At 43.1% G+C, this 19,051-nt stretch overlaps 1 protein-coding gene across 5 annotated transcripts in view; it reads left to right on the top strand.

Moving 5' to 3' along the window:
• Positions 1 to 16,794, top strand: part of SH3PXD2A (SH3 and PX domains 2A) — a 329,372-nt gene extending 312,578 nt beyond the window's left edge. For all 5 annotated transcript variants that reach the window (XM_074295501.1, XM_074295500.1, XM_074295499.1 and 2 more), the window contains 4 exons: positions 1,719 to 2,056; positions 4,328 to 4,377; positions 10,832 to 10,951; positions 14,515 to 16,794. In XM_074295501.1, the coding sequence (XP_074151602.1) occupies positions 1,719 to 2,056; positions 4,328 to 4,377; positions 10,832 to 10,951; positions 14,515 to 16,479 (2,473 nt within the window). In that variant the 3' untranslated portion in view covers positions 16,480 to 16,794. The remainder of the gene's footprint in view (positions 1 to 1,718; positions 2,057 to 4,327; positions 4,378 to 10,831; positions 10,952 to 14,514) is intronic.
• The last annotated feature ends 2,257 nt before the right edge of the window (positions 16,795 to 19,051 follow it).

Here is a 19,051-nt window from a genome sequence, read left to right as displayed (position 1 = left end):
GAGGCAGCATTTGAACCTTAGACTACACCCCCTGGGTACTCTCTACTGGACTGAGCAACCTGCAGGAATGAATGATGATTTGGCCCAGCCAGTCTAGACAGCTGATATGTTGTTGTCTGGGTCCCCTAGTGAAGTCAGTGCTCTCACTTCATCTCCCCATGGCAGTGGGCCAATGGATTAGCACAGCTTTGGTGGGGAGATGCTGAGGGGGTGGGACACAGGGACTGCCCAGAAGAGGGTCTTTTTATAGCATCAATTAATTCCCTTTGACCACAACTTTCACTCACAGGAAAAATCACATTCAATAGATTCCTCAGATTTCAAAATTGTAGAATTTTAGAATCATGGCATCAAAGTTAGAACTGGAAAAGTCTCCATGATTTCTAAACTGAACTAGGTTGTGAACCAATCAAATATTTTAATTATTTACAGCCTCATGATTCTGCTTTCAGCAGGTCAGGGTAAGGGGGTGGGAGTAGAAACTGAAGTTTGGGAAACTATGTCATGTACTTTAAGAAAAAAAGATCTTAATTGTATAAATATGTATTCTTATATTGGATTCACACACACACACACACACACATATATATGTTTTTGTTTGTTTTTTTTTTTTACCATGTTTAACGTATATTGGATTACTTGCCATCTAGGAGAGGGGAGGAAAGGGGAAATTAGAACACAAAGTTTTGCAAGGGTCAGTGGTGAAAAATTATCCTTGTATGTGTTCTTGAAAATTAAAAGCTTCAGGGCAGCTGGGTGGCGCAGTGGATAGAGCATCAACCCTGAAGTCAGGAGGACCTGAGTTCAAATCTGGCCTCAGACACTTAACACTTCCTAGCTGTGTGACCCTGGGCAAGTCACTTAACCCCAAATGCCTCAGCAAAAACAAACAAACAAAAACTTCAATTGCAAAATTTTACAGACCAATCACATTTACCATTGTCTGGAAAACTGAGGCACAAAGACTTTATTGACTTACCATTGTAATGGATAGAGTATTGAATTTGTATGGCAGGAAGACTGATTTCAGGTTGCTCAGGATCACACAGCTAACAGGTATTTGAGGCAAATCCTGCCTTGGATTTGAACCTCTGTGCCTCAGTTTCCTTATCTGAAAACTGAGGGGATTGACCTTGATGACTTCTGAGATCTCTTCCAGCCTTAAAACTGTGATTCCTTGGTCATGTAGCCAGTAACTACCAAATCCCAGGGATGAGAATGCAGATCTTACTGGCTCCATACCCAGTTCACTATCTCCAAACTCCAGTAAGACAAGAAGACTTGGCCATTGTGGAGAATTTTTAAATAGTTTTCCGAGCTGCATTTAGGTGGTAAGGCTTGGCCTTTGCCAGTGCTACCCTCCAGTTAGTCAGGCTTTGAAATGGGGTCTCGATTTTAGTTCCTCTGTCTGTCTAGTTTAGTGGGAGGAAAGGCACATGAGGAGAGGGGTTTGGGCTACTATGTATGTTTTTTTGTAACTTGTAACTTCTTTAACTTGTAACAGTTGCCTTGGATCTGAGCAGTTACTTCCCACCAGAATCTGGGAGTAGGTTTTTGATCTGGAGATGAGGGACAGAAGGGACAGAGCTAAGGGAGATCAGGCTTGGACTTGGTCAGAGGCCTGAAGGCTGGACATAGGGAGGCCCGAGAGCCCCATGGGGCTGGACAATTCAGACCGAACACCAGCATGCTAATCTGTAGCACTCTCCTTGCCACAGGTATCTGGGGAAAGAGGGCTGGGCACCAGCATCATACCTGAAAAAAGCCAAGGATGACCTCCCCACTCGGAAAAAGAACCTGACGGGCCCCGTGGAGATCATCGGCAACATCATGGAGATCAGCAACCTGCTGAACAAGAAGGCGTCTGTGGATAAGGAGACACCTGCTGAAAGTGAGGGCCCTGAGACACCCGTCACCAAGAAGGAGATCAGCCTGCCCATCCTGTGTAGTACTGCCAACGGCAGCACGACAACGGGTTCTCCAGAGAAGCCAGGCTCAAAGCTGGCCCAGGGATCACCAGCCGTGGCCAGGATCGCACCCCAGAGGGCACAGATCAGTAAGAGGCGTCCTCCCTCCTCTCTTCTTCTGTTTCCTCCGTAGCCAGCTAGGGAAGCCAAGTTCCATCTCTGAAGGAACTTTGAACTTCACTGTGACCCTCTCCCAATCAGAGACTGACTCCCTAATTTTAGGGACCCCAATCTTGACCCCAGAAAGGCCTCTACCCTTAGCAGAAGACTGACCCTCATGCTCTCCAAAAGCATGTCTTTGTTCACTAAAAGGTCTGAACAATGAATCCATCCCCCTGTTAGAGAGATAGCTCTTAAGTTCATGGCCTGTTGACCATGAGCTAGTCCCCTCAGCCTCCACAGAAATACATTCTATTTTTGTGCCTGGTAGATAATATCTCTGTAGAGAAGTAATAATTTTTCTTTCTCTGTGTGCGTAAGTCTAGCCCTTACAACCGAAGTCACACAATTGTGTGACAGTCTGCCCTGAGTTTTGCAAGCTGGAGTCAATGGAAGGCTCCTTCCTGAAGGCAGCATGTTTTCCATGAAGGACACATGTTCTACACATTGAGGGCTCATTCTGTTGGCACCTGCCATCTTCTCTGGGGAGCCCTGGCTACAATCCCATAATGGGGAACAGCCCAGGCAGTCGGATAAAAATCAGAAAGGCCCAAGCTGCCCAACATTTGAGGCAGGAAAGGACTTTACAGCAGTCAAGTTGAGGAGGAGTGATTTGAGGGGTTTGGGGGATGGAGTGGAGGACTTTATTCTGGAAATTTGGGAAGCAGATGTGGCCTGGGAAAAGTAAGCCCTATATTCTTTGCTTTTGTTGATGTAGTTGAAATAATATGATCACAGAGAAACCATGATCCTAGAAGGGACCTCTTAGGACATCTAGACTGACTTCTTTCTAAGGAGAAAACAGGGGCCTAGAGAAGCTTAGTCATTGCCCCTGGTCACTTTTTTTTTTTTTTTTAGTTTTCCAGTAATATACAATAATTAGTAACTGTTAGCTACTAATAACCAACCTTGTCACAAGGGCCTATTGAACTACAAAAGGAAAAACATGCAGAAGAAAAAAAAAAGAATTACTTTCTACATTTTTGTAGCATCTACAATTAGAACAGACAGATACTATGTCCTAAAAGTCTTAGTGCAATTTTAAGCTTTAATGAATAAATGGATTAAAAATTATGAAATATATCCATATATATATATATGTTACATAGATTAAATGTGATATCTATTGTAAAGAGCTGAAAATGAGTTGATGCACTGAGGTTGGACAACCGAGCACTTAAGGCTAATTACTGATTGGACAATACTCTATTAGAATATGCTTAGAAAATGGCCCTTCCCACTATCCTGTGCTGGCCCAATCATTTGGTGTATACAGAGAATTGTAAGAGGGACTAGGAGGTGCACAGAGACTATCCAGAGTCACTTCTGGGTGGGAGGCAAAGAGTAGAAGTCACAGAGATTCGGGCGTCCATCCAATTCACTTCTACCCCTAAAGACCAAGGACTTTTGCTTATCCTGACTCTGGCTGATTCTAAGGTATCCAGGGTGCTAACGTGGTCATCACAATCTATCAACAAATATAGATAGCTCTCACATCTAGATAGACAGGTAGACTATGATATTTAATGTATATAATACCCCTAGGAGGTCAGTTCAGCAAGATCATTATCCCCATTTTATAGAGGAGGAGATTGAATCTCAGAAAAGACTTAAGGGCCAGTATCCAAACTCTGGCTTTCTGGCTCCCAATCAGAATTGCCCACTGATCTCACAAGAGTTCCTTGGCTTCTGGCCCTTCTTGCTCTTTCCTTTTGTGGCATGTGAAGGAAGCCCTCTCCTCCATAAGCTCTCACTTATATAGAAGATGGAAACAGCCTTGGTTTTCAAATGAAGAAACCTGGCTTGGAATCCTAATTCTGCCTGGAGTAGCTTTGGAGACATTATTTCATGTGGCTGGGGCTCAGGTTTTCTCATCCATGAAATGGGGATAATGATCCTTGTGATTATTTGACTCAAATGAGATAATAGGCATAAAGTATTGCACAAATCTGCTTTGTTATTATTATCATCATCATCATCATCATTGTGGTTCTTTGTAAGAATTAAGGAATAATCTAAACCATCCAGTTCCTCCCATTCATGGCTACTTCTAGCTTTTCATCAATCAAGTAGAGAAAAGATGCATCAGTGCCCTTCTTTCTTGCCCTGTTTCAGGATGAGAGGAAGGGAAGAGGTGGGTTGAGGTGCAAAAGCTGCTCATTGTCCTATTCAGATTTCTAAGGACTTATTTCTTGTTTCAGGTTCCCCAAATCTAAGAACAAGACCTCCACCACGCAGAGAATCCAGTCTGGTTAGTATTTAATTTTCCTACTCTTGCTTGATAATCCTAGAGTCTTTGATCCAGAAGGGACCTTAGAAATCATTTAGTCCAAACCCTTTATTTTATCAAAGATGAAACTCGAGCCTCTGAGAAAAAATTGATTATCCAAGGTTCCAGAATTAATTAGAAGTGAAGTAGCAAAGAAAGGCCTTAAGCTTACTTAGGTTTCTGCCTTCAAAGATTCAAGCTATCAGAATCATAGACTTACCTGAGTTGGACAGAGATACCTAGTCTGTTGTGTTTCTCTCATTTTTACCACTGAGGATATGACTTTTCTAGCTAGTAAGTATAAAAAAATAAGATCTAAACCTTGATATTTCTGATTTGTGATTGAAGATTCATTTTTCTGAATTCAAATCTGGCCTCGGTCATTAGCTATGTGACCTTGGCCACATTAGTTCACCTTGTCTGCCTTAGTTTCCTCATGTGTAAAATGAATCAAAGAAAAAAAATAGCAAACCTCTCCAGTATCTTTGCCAAGAAAACCCCAAATGAGTTCACAAAGAGTCAGACATGACTGAAATGCTTGAACATCAACAGAATTTCTTACTTTAACTCACTTTAGCCACTACTGTCTAGAGTCCCATGATCCATTCATGATACAGTCAGGACTAGAATTTGGGTTTGGTGACTCTGGAGAGTTCACTTGATATGAAGGATTTATGTATGAAGGATTTATGTATGTCTGCCACTCACAGAACTGGGGTGGGAACTGGACTTTTCATGAAGAATGAATTTTGGGTCTGTCAGTCCAGTGCTTTCAAAAGCTAGAGCTTTCTGTGTTCCTGAAAGCATTGCCACGGGTGTTGGACTTGTAGCTTGCATGTTCCTAAGAGGTTGGATCATGGAAAGAAGCATGATACTCTGGGGGCTTGACGGAAGGATTTATCACTAAGAAGTCCTCTGTATTCTCAACCTAAATAAATCTGTGTCCACCAAGCCTGGCAGACATAAACATTTAGACTGGACATCTCCAGTGTCCCGCCAGAGTGTTTACTAAGCTCCAGAAATGTGGATGGTGCATATATGGGCTTAGTTTGTATTTCACCCAGAAAAACATATACTATTAATAAAGTTAACTGCCAAGAGTGAACTGTAGGAAAAGACCCTGGTGGCCAAGGTTCCTCAGAGACTGAGGAAATGATTAGGGACCCACATTTATGGAGACTGCTTTGGCAGGAATTATCTTCCTCACCTGGCCCCCCAACTCTTAGAATATATAAAGTGATATGGAGCAAGAAGTATGATGTTTGATGCTGCCCCCAGAAAAGTATGAACTGCTGTATCAGAGCGTCCAAGTCTATCTCATAGTCTTTGTCACTTCTGAGTCAGGCCCATGGCTTTTAGCCCCCAGCAGTGGGCAAGGAATTAGGATCCTAAATTTAGAATCTTAAAAAACCTCTAGGGCCAGTCTAGTTTAACGTGCTAATTTTACAGATGGGGAAACTGAGTTCCATGGAGGTTAAGTGACATAATTTCAGAGGTGGAATTTTAATATTAACTGAGTAGGCTAATTCAGTGCTGGAAACTATAAGTTTCCCCTTCCTAGGGTGGGACTCTGGGACAAAGAACCCCAGTGGATGCTGTCCTAGGGGAAAGAAGTTGTAGGAATAGAAGAAAAATGAGAATAAAAAAGAGCCTGAAACAGCATCCAGAAACTAGTGACATAACTCTAATGCCCAGATGGACTATTTGGAGTTGAAATGAATCCAAATACCAAAGTTGCTGCTGAGAGAAGCATATTTCAAAGGCTCTAACTTGGTTATCCATGGTAAATTCATAGGTGCTTCTCCTTCCCCTCAGGAAAACACAATTTAAATGGTTGTGCTTACAAAGCAGAAAAATTGAGGGGTTATGTTAGAGAAAGATTTGTCACTAAATAAGAAACTCACCTGGTTCACTGAAGCTTTTGTTTATCGATCCCTTCCTCCTTGACATAAAGGACAGACTGTGTAGGAAGCAGGGACACCATATGCATCAGTCTGGGGAGTTACTGATCATCTTAGAAGAAGAGATGCAGGTTTAGACAAGCTATCGACAGGGCAGTACCAAGAATAAGGGTCAGGGCCAAGCCAAAGCATGGCAGGGGGTCAGAGATCAAGAAAGCAGAACAAGATGATCATCGGGAATATACAAGAAAGTATAAGGCACCAAGGAGAATCTCCTTACCTGGAGCTCCTCAACCTCTGAGTCTTGTTGAAGAAACGGCCAATTCACAAAATCTGAGAGTTGAAAGAGACTTTTCCAAGGGGACCTAATCTAACCTCCATAGAATTCCATTAATAATAACAACAATAATAATGAACATTTATATAATACTTTAAAGTTTGCAAAGTGCCTTACACATCTGATTTTTATCCTCAAAACAAACTGGAAGATAAATATTATTATCATCATCTTCACTTATTAAATAAATTTTATTTTTTTATTATTATTAATATTTTAATTAATATATTGATATTTATTTGATTTATTATTTAAATAAAATTAAAGCAGATGAAAGATTCATTGCTCAGAGTCACACAGCTAGTATCTGAAACTGAATTTGAACCTGGTTCGATACTCTGTGTTTGTGGATACACTGTATCACCTAATTGTCTCTTACAACATTTCTGTAGTCAACTCATTCATTCCATGGATCTCATTCTAGAGTGATCAGCCCAAGCCATGACTATAAGAAGAGGCACTGGGAACATTGAGTAGTGAATAGAATGTTGGACTTGGAATCAAGATCTGAGTTCAAATCCAATCTCAGCTACTTATCAGTTGTGTGACCTGGGCAACTTATTTAATCTTTCCCAACTCCTGCTTCCTCATTTATAAAACTGGTAAAACGTAAAGCACTTCATAAATGTTAGCTATTATTATAAGCTGGTTCCTATTGACTCAGGTGGAAAATGTGTTGGCAGGATGAATCAAAGCATGAAGGTGGCTTTGGATATCAAAAATGTAGGAGAGCTTCTCTTACTCTGCTGGACTTGTGGGAAAGGTGGCATTCACCTCAAGCAAGGGATCGCAGCATTTGTTAAGTACCTACTATGTGCCAGGCACTGTACTAATCACTTTACAATGTGATCTCCATGGAGACGTCCTATTGGGTAAAACCTTCAGACTCCAGATTTAGATCTGGAAAAAAGGGACTTTATTGCCCATCCAGTCTAATCACCGATTCACTTTACAAAGGAAGAAAATAAGGCTCATGGAAGTAAAATCACCCAGGTTCACACAGATAGTCTTTGGCAAGATGGGATTGCAAGTCCCTTTCTCCATCACCCATCTGGCCTGTGCTCTCAGCTGCACAGGCTTTGCTTCTTTCTGTTCCCACTGAGAGGTGCACTGCTGAATGTTGACTTTTCCTCCTGAATCGCTTAGCCCTGACTAATTATTTTCGATTAGACTTTATTTTGGCAGCAATGCAGCAATTAATTCCATACTCACCAAGCACACATGGAATGCCAGGGCAGCAGGCTTGCTGGTTCCAATTAAGCCCCACTGAATCCCTCCCATCCAAGGGTCAGAGCAGGCCAGACTAAAGTCTCGGTCCACAAAGCACATGCATGCTTAGAGCATCATCGTGCACCTTCAGAGGGAGAGGGTCTGTGCTGTTCTTCTTCTATCATAGCCAGTTTTCCTATAGCCATAGTTTGCCCTCCATAGGTATATCCTCTCACTTCCACCTCTCAGTGATGCAGAGGAAGGATGGGGAGGGAAAGAGAGTTCTGGCTGAGAATCAAGATACTTGGGATCACAGATTAAGAGCTTAGAAGAGATCTTTGAAATCTAATTCAGCCTCCTTTAATTTTATACATGAGAAAACTGAGGCAGAGAAAAGTGAGTTGTTACCTAATAGCCATAGAGCTGTGATTCAGAACCTTCTTGACTCCAACAGTGCTCCTTCCATTCCACCTGGTTTTTTGACTTGCATCCTCACCACAGCCCTTAGGCACATGTGTATGTGCACATACAAACACGTTACCCCACTGCTACAGCAGGATCCAATCCATAGTAAGCTTTGCCCTGACCAGATCAGTCCTTTTAACTCTATGGGCTTTCTCCTCCTTCCCTCAGGAATGACTGATCCCCTTCTTTTTCCACTTCTGTGTTTTAATCCTATTTTCTGTTTTTAGTCACTGACACTTGAGACAAGAGAGTCTTTCCTCTCCAGGGGCTGTGCACTGTCAGCCTTATCTCTACCTGGAGAATGAATGATTTTTACCTCTCTCAAGGGAATGTTGGCGCCAGGGCCCCTGATGTCACCCACTCTCTGTGTGACTAGGGGCCAGTGACACCATATTCATCAGATATTGGGGAAAGAGCTATCCCCATAAAGGAATTCACTACAAAACTAGGGATCCCTTCTTTAAGAACCAAAGCTTTTTTAAAAATTAACTATTTTTCCTAGATAGCTTTATTGGGGGAATTATATACATTTAAATGGAAAAGAAGTTAAATTTTTTTTCCACGATGACAAACTCAAGGTTATAATGAACATAAATAATCATACTGGGCTCTTATACAGTGATGCTTCATACTAGCTCCTGTGCTTTGCAGAGCTATTTGCCCCTACTTAAATGATGGAGGTGAAAATCTGGGATGGAACAGGACTGGACAAAAATAAAATATTCCACAGAATTGGATCCCGAGGGGACCTTAATAGCTCAGAAGTGGCAAATATCCTGTATATGCAATCCATAATAATCCCAGGGCAGACCAAACCAGATTCACATTGAATTAGGGTATCTTTAAAAAAATAAAATAAAAATGCATCAGGATAGATGATGTTAACAAGTGATTTTCTAAGCTGGAATATGGCCCAGAGGGATCCTTACATATAGTTTAATGGGCTCTCACCCCCATTTTTATTCAAGTTAGATCTCACTAACTTAGATCATCTAATTCCAAACTCCTTCATTTTAGAGGTGAGAAGATTTAAGGACATAGCTGTTCAATGATTCATCAAGAATTACAGAAAAAAGCATTCTCATGACCCATCTGGGCCAAAACCTTAATTTCAGAGATGGGGAAACTCAATCAATTTTGTCTCCCTACTGTGCCATCAACTGCTGCTTTGGCTGCTGCATTTTATGCACAGTTATCCAAGTCAAGGCCTGAGGTCACTTCCTGCTCTGTCCTAGGGAACAAAGTATATGAACTTTCTGATGACTGTTTTTCTTCTTCTGTATTCCCTGCTGTGTCCTAGGTTATTCAGGCTGCTGGAAGTCTGACCCTCAGGTGCTTGGGGCATTACTAAATTGTAAATTATTATTTCTATAGCTCAAATGAGTCAGGCGTAAATCCATTTTAACAGTGGGGGCCTCCTTGACCCAGTAAACAGGTATATTTCACATAATGTTGGTATATCACGACCAAATTAAGATATTATAACCACATGCTTGACATAAGCCTTCCTATATAATAGTGCTAGTCCCTCCCCCTCTTTCTCTCCTTAGCTGGGTCTGGCTTGTGTTGTCTAATTCCTACCTTCTGCCCAGCTCAGCTCCCTCCACTCCAGTGACTTTCTTACTGGAGATTTTTTTCCCAGTCTGACATTTCTATTCCTGTCCTTTTTGGGGGTGCCAAGTCACAACAGTATACCAAATGTGTCTGTATTCTTTGCATCCTTGGCCAGAACAGAAGTCTCCAGGTGATATGACTCATGTGTAGAAGACCTTCCTTCTGAATTGAAGATAAAATCCCCAATAAAATCCTGTATTCAATTTTGTACATCAGAACAGCCCTGAAATATATGTGGCATTTAAAACTTTACAAAGGACTTTATATACAGTCTCATTTTCCCCCTCCTAACAGCCTTAGGAGATGTATAATTATAAGCTATCCCAAAAGTCTCAATGCCGCTTTAACTTTTTAAAACACTTTTCAGTCTAGAAGATAAAGACTCAGGGATCTGATGCCTTACCCAGGTTAGGGTCTTTCCATTCTGGGTCCTGTGTTCCTTCTTTGTGCTAGATCATCTTTCTGGCTCATGTCTGCCACCCTTGCTTTCCCCTGTCCCCCAGAGGTCTTTGATAGTCCACATCTTCCTTATTCCTGTCACAGTGCTCAGTGGAGAATCATAGTATTAATGAGCACTGTTGTTAGGAATTTTTGTTTCTCAGGAGAGGACCTTCCACTACATCTGAGACAGGTGTCCCCAGACGGACCCTCGGTGGGGGGTTGGGAGGAGCAGCCCACTAACTACGTGCTCATTTCAATTGCTTCTCTATCACAGAAGACCATCAGCACCCGCTGAATCAGGTATGCTGAGGCAAAAGTCCAGTTTGTGCCTTCCCAGGTGTTATGGCTCTGCTAGAAGTAGGGAGGAAACTCACTGTTCATTTACTCTCTGTGGTTTTCAAAGCACTTTGCCCATGAAGTCCTGGGAAGGAGATAGATAACTAACTGAGCTTTTCTCTGTGGATTGCAGGGGTTCCAGCTGCCAAAGCCACCAGAGCCCCCTTCTGTCGAGGTTGAGTACTACACTATAGCCGAATTCCAGTCTTGCATTTCGGACGGCATCAGTTTCCGGGGTGGACAGAAGGCAGAGGTAATTGTATGATTTTGGCCCATGGTAATTCTGGGTTTCCTACTCTGTTTTATTTCTGGAAATAACCTTGAGATTCCAAGAGACCCTCATATCATCTCATATAAATAGAATTTCAGAATCAAATAGGACCTTTGTTATCCCAAACGGGCCAGATCCAGTCTACTACCTGTTTCTGCATAGCTTCTGAGCTAAAATTTCCCCTCCCCCTATGTTTTTAAATCAAATTTTATTATATTTAAAAATGTAAAAACAATAACATTCTTAGCTTTTGCTCCCGGGACTTTGCCAACTTCTACTCTACTCCATAATTTTTTAAAACTTAAAGATCCTATATGGGGCCTCATAACCAAATGTAGGGTCACAAAATTATGATTTGTATAAATTTTATATACCTACATATGTGGGTCTATATAAAAATTTCTTGGGCAAAAAGGATTCACAAGTGGGAAAAGTTTAAGAAGCCCTGCCCTAGTCCAACCCTCCTCATTTTATAGAGGAGCAAACTGAGAGAGATAAAGTCAGTTTGTTCCCAGTAACAGATCTGTGGGATCAGTTACTGTAATTCCCATTTTATGGAACTCATCATCAGATGACTAGGCCCAGGAAGGGGAAATTATTTGTCCAGAGTCACATAGTAAAAGAGTAGCAAAAGTGAGCCTAGAGGCCAGGATTGCTAATTCCCAGTCCAATGTCCTTTCCTCAGTACCCTACCAATTACCTTATGGGACAATAATAAGGACATTGAATTGGAAGTTATGAGCCTTGGGTTCTAATCCTAACTCAATATGTAGAATTATCCTAGATCTGAATTTTTCCTCCATTTGCAAAATAAGCCAAGGGTAACGTTTTTGCCTTTTTTTTCCTCACAATAAATTAGTTTCTTATTACTTATTATAATAATAACAATAGACAATGCCATTCCCCCCTGAAAATTATTTTATATTTATTTTGTGCTTAATTATCTATGTACATATTCTTTTCCTCTAATAGAATATAACTCCTTGAAGGCAAGGACTATTAATAATAAATTTTGGTCTGTTAGTATTCCCAAGTACCTAGTACAGTAGCTGGCACATATTAAGTATTTACTGAATGAATGACCAGTAACAGCTGGTATTATAATACAGCTATCAGAAAGCTTTTATCCACATCATGCCCACAAACCATGAGTGTTGCCTAAACTCTCTTTTGTTTATATTACCCCACTTGGTGATCTCATCAGTTCCCATGGGTTCAGTTATCTCCCTGTAGATAATTCCAAGATTACATGTCCAGTCTTAACTTCTTTCCAAGGCTAAACTTCCTTAAAGATATCTTAAATTGGATGTCACATAAGCATCTCACACTCAACATGTGCACAATAGAACTCATCTTTCCTTCCCAAACTCTTCCCTCTTGCACACTTCCCCGTTAACTCCTCTCTCACACTTACCTCACAGGTCCAGTCTATCTAAGTCTTGCCATTTCTACCTATCATTTTATATTTATGTCCCTTTCTCTCTACTTAGACAGCCACAGCCCTCATTCAGCACCTCTTACCTGGATTATATCGATCATCTCCTAATTGGTCTCCTTGCCTCAAGTTTATTCTCACTTCAGTCCATTCTCCAAGAAGCTGCTAATATGATTTTTCCAAATCTTAAATGACAGTGTCATTTCCCTTGCTCAGTAAGCTCCAGAATCAAGTAGAAAACTCTAACTTTTAAAACTCTTCATAATGCAGCCTTTTCTTGCCTTCCCAGTGATGTTTAAATTTGACTCCCCTCCATGCACTCTGCAGTTTGGTTGTACCAGCCTAGTTGTAGTTCCTTTGGCTGTATTACCCACCCCTGCCTGGGATTTTCCCTTCTTAGCACCACCTCTCAGCTGGCTTCCCTAGACTCAGATCTGATACCATCTTCTGCAGGAGAATCTTCTGGGTTCTTCTGGTATGAAGGTATCCTTTTATCTATTTTGTCTGTATCTTGTATGAACCTTATCATTTACATGTTGTCTCTTCCATTAAGAATGTAAACTCCATGAAAGAAAGGTCTGGATGTTTTGTTTTGTTTTGAATTTGTCTCTCCTATGCTTAATACCATGCCTGACCCACAGTAAGGACTTAATACTTGTTGAATAATTATTTGAACAGGAATCTGAAGTAAGAGAAATTTCTAGGAATTGGAGAAATCAGGGAATGCTTCCTAGACTAGTAAATTTTTCTCAGTCCTGATCCTCCTTCACCAGTTTTTAGTATTAGAAACAATTGATCAACCCTTCCTTCTAAGTACTCTCTGCTTCCTTATTTTCTACAACACTACTCTGCCAGTTCTCCTTCTAGCTGACTTCTTCCCATCTTCTTTTTCTGGTTCTTCATCCTCCAGCCCCAGTAAAGTACAGTTATCCCATGAAACTGTCCCATAGCTCTAGTTACCTACTAAACATCTCTCCTTAGGTGGGACACTAGCACCTTTAACTCAGTATCTCTGAGACAAGGTCATCATTTTTTCTCCTAAAATTTCCCCTCTTCTCAACTTCTCTATTCTTTTGAAGATGCATTACCATCTCCTCAGTGACCAGATTAGAAACCAAGTTCCCTTTGATCCTTTCCTCCCCCTCACTTCCCCCATGCATTCACTAAGCCCCTCTGATTGTGTATACTATTGGTATATCTCTCAGTCTTCTCTTCCCTATTTACCTGGTTACCACCCCCTTGAGATCCTTATCACATTTTGCTTGTAAAATTTTAATAGCCTTCTAACAAACTTCCTTGACTTTCTTGCATCTTCAATCCATCTTTTACACCACTGTGAAAATAATCATTTACAATTAGGTTCCCTGTATTTCACATGCTATCTTTTTCCTCCATGAAAATCATCTTCATGCAGGCTAAGCCACATATCTAAATGCACCTTCTCTTCATCCCCAACAGTTAAGTTTATTTATTACCAAGTAGAGAGGCTTTCCCTTTCCTGCCCTACTCCAGCTGCTAGTGTCTTCCTCCTCTAAAATGATCTTCCATCCACTTTTCTTGTGGACATCTTGTATGTATTTACTATACATTTTGGGACTCCCATTAGAATTCAAACTCTTTGAGTGTAGTGATTTATTTTGCCTTTTGTCATATCCCTTGTGCTTAGCATATACCGCACAACTAATAAATGTTTATTGACTGGCTGACTCCAGTATCTTCCCTTCCTTTCAGCTAAAAGTCCTCTCTCTGTTCTTGGAGCACTTTGATCCTATAATTTCTCCTTTGTCTCCATCATTCATTCCTTTGCATTTTGTTAATCTGTGCACATAAATTCCCTGACAGCTAATACAGTGTCATTTTTGTCTTTTGATCCCCAACAAAAAGGATATTACCCTCAACATAGCAATCATTTTATATACATTGAAAAAGAAATGGAAGAGATGGAATCTGAACTAAGTCTTAAAGGCATTTGTGAGCTTGAAATGAAACAAGACAAGGAAAAGGCTTGAAAGAATTGTACATCCAGATGTAAAAGGAAGATATGAGATAATCTACCCTTGTCCCCAGTATCCTCATGGCTTACCATCCTGTTCCTTCTTTGTTCTCCTAGGTCATTGATAAAAACTCAGGTGGCTGGTGGTATGTGCAAATTGGAGAGAAGGAGGGATGGGCCCCTGCATCGTACATTGACAAGAGGAAAAAACCGAATCTCAACCGGCGTACCAGTACTCTGACCCGGCCTAAGGTTCCTCCCCCTGCTCCTCCCAGCAAACCTAAGGAGGCCGAGGAGGGATCATCCAGCATCACAGAAAGTCAGGACTCCCCACTGAAGCCCAAATACGAGGAGCCAGAATATGATATTCCTGCTTTTGGTTTTGACTCTGAGTCAGAGTTGGGAGAGGCTCCTGGAGAAGACAGCTCTGGGGAGAAACGTTCCTACCCACCCCGGCGATCTTCTCCAGCATCTTCCTTGCAGAGGGCCAAGTTTAAGGTGGGTGAATCATCTGAGGACGTGGCCCTGGAGGAGGAGACCATTTACGAGAACGAGGGATTCCAACCCTATGTGGAGGAAACCAAGGAGTCCAGTGGGGAGGCTGACTCCCCTAGGGGCTCCTTGCTTTCCCTCAACAAGAGAAGCTCACCCAAATCCAGTTCTCCCAAGTCATCCTTCATAAAATTTAAGACAGAAAAAAATGTTCAGCCGGAGCTGGGGAAAAACCATTCCACTGCCTCTTTCTGTTCTTCGGTGACCATCAATACCACCTGCTCCTCCTCTTCCTCCTCCTTATCCAAGAATGGAGACATGAAACCCAGGTCAGCCTCGGATGCTGGGTTACGGAGCCCTCCCAAGGGTAACGTTAAAGAGACTGCTGATCTGAAAGCTGGGCAGAACTTAAGCTCCAGAGCCAAGCCATCAGTCCGACCCAAACCCTTCCTAAGTAAAGGAGAATCCCAGAGCCAAGAGAAAATGGACATCAGCAGCCTCCGGCGTCAGCTGAGACCCACGGGGCAGCTCCGGGGTGGTCTCAAGGGTTCAAAGAGTGAAGACTCTGAGACGCTTCCACAGACAGCATCCCAGGGCCCTGAGGAGGGGAGCAGAAGAGGTTCAGCCGACTTTATCACTCTTCCCACCCATGGTCATCCTTCCCCCAACAATTGGACTAAGAGAGATCAGGAGAAGGAGGCTCAGGGCTCCTCCTATATAACTTCGGATGCCTACCAGAAGGTGCAAGACTCGGAGATTAGCTTCCCTGCTGGTGTGGAAGTGGAAGTCTTGGAAAAGCAGGAGAGTGGTTGGTGGTATGTGAGGTTTGGAGACTTAGAGGGTTGGGCCCCTTCCCACTATCTCGTCCTTGGAGAAAATGAACAATTGGAATCTTGCACAAAGGATTTGGACTTGACTTCTCCCAGGAGCAAGAGGAATGAAGGTAAATCGGATAGCCTGGAAAAGATTGAGAAGAAGGTGCAAGCTTTGAACACCGTAAACCAGAGTAAGAAAATCACGCCGCCCATCCCCTCCAAGCCACCTGGAGGCTTCGCTAAGACCTCTGGACTGAGCAATGGGCCAGTCAAGATGAGGAATGGCGTGAGGCAGGTCACTGTGAGACCCCAGTCAGTGTTTGTGTCGCCGCCCCCTAAGGAGAACAACCTCTCCTGTGCCCTGCGGAGAAACGAGTCCCTCACGGCCACAGACAGCCTCCGTGCCGTCCGGCGGAACTCCTCCTTCAGCACCGCTCGGACAGCAGCCGGGGATACCAAGGGCAGTTTGACCGAGCGATCGGGAAGTGAGGGCTCTGATGCAGCGTTGCTGCCCGCCCAGCGAAATGGGATCCCTGTGTCCACCGTCCGGCCAAAACCCATTGAGAAGTCTCAGTTCATACACAATAACCTCAAAGACGTCTACGTCTCCATCGCCGACTATGAGGGGGATGAAGAGACGGCGGGATTCCAGGAGGGGGTGTCGATGGAGGTGCTGGAGAGGAATCCCAACGGCTGGTGGTACTGTCAGATCCTAGACAGTATGAAGCCCTTCAAAGGATGGGTGCCTTCCAACTATCTCGAAAAAAAGAACTAGCCATTTGCAGGGAACTTCTCTGGGCTGTAATTTTGCTTGCTTTAGCTGTCTCCTGGTAAGAGAACCAAGATCACCCCCATCCCAACAAAAGGAAGAAATAATTTTAAAATGGGGAAACAAAACCAAGGGCGATGGGTGACCAGAAAGCCGTTCTTCAAATTTGTGCACCCTGGCTGAATAGAAGAGTGTTTGGGGGACCCAAGTGGAGGATGAATGGTTCATAGGTTTAGGAAGTGAAGAAGAGAGGGGGAGAATTGGGGGGAGGGAGCGGGTAAAGTGATTGATGTCCAAGGGGGTTGGGGTAGGGTAGGGAAAGGAGAGAAGAAAAGGGAATTCGGACTTGCATGATGTCACCGAAGGGCTGTATGATCGGACCCCCTCCTGGGAGCAAGGCTTTGAAGAAAATGATTTGTGCCTTTGGCTAATAACTTTGACAGGGTAGAAAAGACCTCCATGCTGTCCCTCACCTCTGTCCATGGCCACCACCTGGTCATGGGATGCCACCTCTGGTAAAAGATCATTTTATTTGGGGTTTTCAGGTTTTATCTCTTCCTTTATCCCTCAGAAAAGAGCTTTTGAGGATGAATTTTAACTTTCCAGGCAGCTTTGTTTAAGGGGCGGGGGTGGGTGGGAGGGAGATTATAGGCCAGGGCAGGGAAAGTCTAGAGGCTTTGGAGACTGGAAAAATTTTGCACCTAAGCCCAGCACTGGACAGAAACTCCAGTATCTGCCCGTTCTCCTTGGCCAGCTCTGGAGTCAGGGTTTCAAGACTTCTTGCTTCCTTTGGCAAACCCAAGGAAGAGCTTTACCGTGAATTCTGTTTTAAGGGAAAGTGTTCCCTTTGGTCCTGCACAGCAACACCGAGGACCTCTTCTCCCCAGCCCTCAAGAAGAGAACCAGTCCCTCATTCTGCTGGCTGTGGATTCTCTGCTGACAAAGGCAAAATCATTGCAGCATCAGTGTTTACAGAGAAAGAGCAGGCTAAGCCATCAGTTCAAAATCTGCATAAGCGTCATTTGTATTTTAGTAGTGGTACAGGGTACTCTATGTGTGCTCATGTGCACATCTCTGGTCACTGTTTTGCTCTGTGCTTAGAGTTTTGACTTTTATTATATTTGATGGATTTGTTTGGGAGGGTGGGGTGGGGTGGGGTGGGATAGGAAAGGGGGGGTCATTGTTTTTCTGAAAAGGGATTGGGATGGATAAGGATGGGGTTTTGCCCTTTTTTTTTCCTCCCCTGACAAGCCAAAATATTTCTCTTTTGGTTTCCACTTGAGTTTGAAATGTGTGGACCCCAAGACAGCCCAGGGGTTGTTGGGAAATATTGGGACTGGAAAAAAAAAAAACCCACAGCTAACCAGGAAAGTAGCCCGTCTCTTCACCTGTATTCCCAACACCATACAAGAGGGAAGAGAGAATTGGAGCCGATTAAAGAAGCCAGAGTCTGAAATCAAGATGGGGTGACTGTACCTCAGCTAGACCCTCATGGATTCTTGGAGCCAAAATGGGGCCAGGAGCAACTTCCTGCTTCGTCAGAAACGTTCATTTTGAACTGTATAAAGCAAAGGTGATGATTCCTCCCCTCCATCACTGAACGTTCGGGATCGATGACTTGAATCACATTCACAAAGGCTGCGGTTTATGTGTGTTCTCGATGGCTGGGAAGGATTGGCGCTGGACCTTCAGCCCTTCCAACCTCCCCACGGGGCGCATCTGCTGTCTCAAACATTCCCCAGGCCTTTGATAATGTTGGTGCTTTCAGAAGCTTGAGAATTAACTTCTTGGGAGCCGAACTCCCCTGTCCACACAGCTTGCAAGTGAATGTGTGAAGGCAGAGGATGGGAGAGGAGACACAAGAATCAAGCACATGTTGGTCGTGAGTTGACTTTGGGGTGCATTTTAAATTTGCTGTCATGGTTCAGAGGAAAGGGGCCCAGTGGCCATCGTGGCTCCCTTTGCAGATTTCCACATGTGCCTTCGACTCCCAGTGGATCAGACTTCATGTTAAGGAGCCCCAAGGTGCTGAGTTCCTGGGAGAGAGTTGGTATTTTTCCCAAAGAAGGAAAGGCCCTCTTCCACTTCCCTGTTCCTACCCCCTACCTTACCTCCTCACCCACATCCTCTTCCTCAAACAACTTTTACACACAATATCTTATATCCCAGAACATGAGTTTTCTCTGTGCTTCTGGAAACCAAAGGGCCCTATTCCCTCCCTCCACGGGCACTGCCTGGGGACCCGCGCATGCGCGGCCCTTAATCTCCATGCGCTGACGTGTGGCAGCTATTGAGAACTGCCCAAATTTCATCAAAGGGCCGTTGTGAGATTTCTTTGTTTTTGTGAGGTGTTTTTTGTTTTTGTTTTTGTTTTATTAGAAATGCTATATTCTTCTGCTGGACAGTGTTAAATAGAGCAATACATAAAATTATCTGCTAGATTGCAGTACTAATGGTAGCGGGTTAGTTACTGGTGGTGTTATGATTTATTTGAACAATAATGATGAAGAAGTGGTTCATTATTTTTTAATTAATGCACTTTAAGAGTGGAAAGGAAAGAAAACATGCAGAGAGCTGA

Source organism: Sminthopsis crassicaudata, chromosome 2 (genome assembly GCF_048593235.1).
Source record: "Sminthopsis crassicaudata isolate SCR6 chromosome 2, ASM4859323v1, whole genome shotgun sequence".
Classification (NCBI taxonomy): Eukaryota; Metazoa; Chordata; class Mammalia; order Dasyuromorphia; family Dasyuridae; genus Sminthopsis; species Sminthopsis crassicaudata.
Note: the sequence above shows the minus strand (reverse complement) of the source record. Positions and strands in the feature narration are given on the sequence as shown.